The sequence below is a fragment of the Cyprinodon variegatus genome, unplaced genomic scaffold (genome assembly GCF_000732505.1).
Source record: "Cyprinodon variegatus isolate N-32 unplaced genomic scaffold, C_variegatus-1.0 Scaffold447, whole genome shotgun sequence".
In the NCBI taxonomy this organism is placed as follows: Eukaryota; Metazoa; Chordata; class Actinopteri; order Cyprinodontiformes; family Cyprinodontidae; genus Cyprinodon; species Cyprinodon variegatus.
In genome coordinates, this window is record NW_015150900.1 from 121,924 (window position 1) to 123,359 (window position 1,436).

Consider the following 1,436-nt stretch of genomic DNA (forward strand, 5'->3'; position numbering starts at 1 on the left):
AAATGAATGATCAGATTTCAAACAGTTAATTTAATTGGATTTAAAAGCCCAGTGACGATCCCATGGCATGTTTATGTGCTCCACAGTTCTGATCAAACTGCTCTGATGCTAATGAGGTTACCATACGGCTGGATAATATGACTTAATCATGTTTCACAACAAACAATGAAATTAAAAGTAATTATATTTTTGCAGCGAGTTTTAATCACACAGCGAGCTGCTTTCCCAGTTATGAGAAGACATCCAAGCTCCATAGAGTGAAGAACTATGGTTGCTCTGAGTTACGGAAGCCCGTAGGGTGGATTAGTAAAAAAATATTTTCTTTCCCAAAAATGAAATCTTCGTTAAAAAAAAAACAAACGTTGATCAAATCAATCAACCGTCCCACCTTAGTATGTTTAGAAGGATCGAGGTAAGGGGGGTGCTGGCCTAGTGGTTAGAGCAGTTCTCTGTGATGTGAGAAGGTTGCAAGTTCGATCCCCACAGACTGCCACTCTGGGTCCCTGAGTAAGACCCTTAACCCCACACTGCTCCCCAGGCGCCGTGCAATGGCAGCCCACTGCTCCCCAAAGGGATGGATTAAATGCAGAGAGGGAATTTTTCCAATGTGAGATCAATAAAGTCCAAAGTATTATTAAAAGCCTTTTTTATGTACAATAAACAGATTATTTGAACATTATTTTATACCCTGATCTGCCAGGGACATAATTTGAGTTTAAACTGTTTTTAGGGCTGTTTTTTTGTTTAAATCTTGGTCTGACTCAGGAAAACAAAGTGATGTTTGGTCAAAATTAGACGTTTATAAATGAGTAAAGCCATTTAGCACTGAAGCCTGTTTCCAGTTTAGAACCAGTAGGTCCAGTGGGTCGGCATGTGAAGCCAGACGTCTTATTGAAACCTTTCGCACACGGCGCCATTATCGCTCTACTGTAAAATGGACAGACTAGGATTGTTAAAACGATCATTTCAAGCTGCCGTGCTTTGAAACGCTGAAGGATTTTGACCTGTTTGGCAGGAAAGTACCGGACTCAGCTGTGGGACAAGCAGACCAGTTCCTTCCTTCCCTCCACCCCGGGCCTCGGGATGCACGTGGAGATCAAGGATCCGGACACAAAGGTAGACTGAGAGGAGATGCTCCTATGAAAGCCGTCACTTTAACGCTGAGGGTCTGTCTGCTGGTTTGTTCCAGATCATCCTGTCTCGTCAGTACGGCTCAGAGGGACGCTTCACCTTCACCTCCCACACTCCTGGAGAGCATCAGATCTGTTTGCACTCCAATTCCACCAAGATGGCTCTGTTTGCTGGCGGGAAGCTGGTAGGAAGCTCGACTCAGAACAGTTTAACCGCTGAGCTCCAATAAGGCTGCGGATCAGACGGACCTATCAGCCCCATTTCCACTACCCTTTAGAAACCATGCAGAGATTGGGCCGAGCACG

The 1,436-nt window shown here is 44.6% G+C and overlaps 1 protein-coding gene across 1 annotated transcript in view; it reads left to right on the forward strand.

Annotated features, from left to right (window-relative positions):
• LOC107093818 (transmembrane emp24 domain-containing protein 4-like) overlaps positions 1–1,436 on the forward strand; it is a 7,031-nt gene that overhangs the window by 1,190 nt on the left and 4,405 nt on the right. The window contains exons 2-3 of the mRNA XM_015389112.1: positions 1,016–1,116; positions 1,190–1,315. Coding sequence (XP_015244598.1) covers positions 1,016–1,116; positions 1,190–1,315 — 227 coding nt within the window. The remainder of the gene's footprint in view (positions 1–1,015; positions 1,117–1,189; positions 1,316–1,436) is intronic.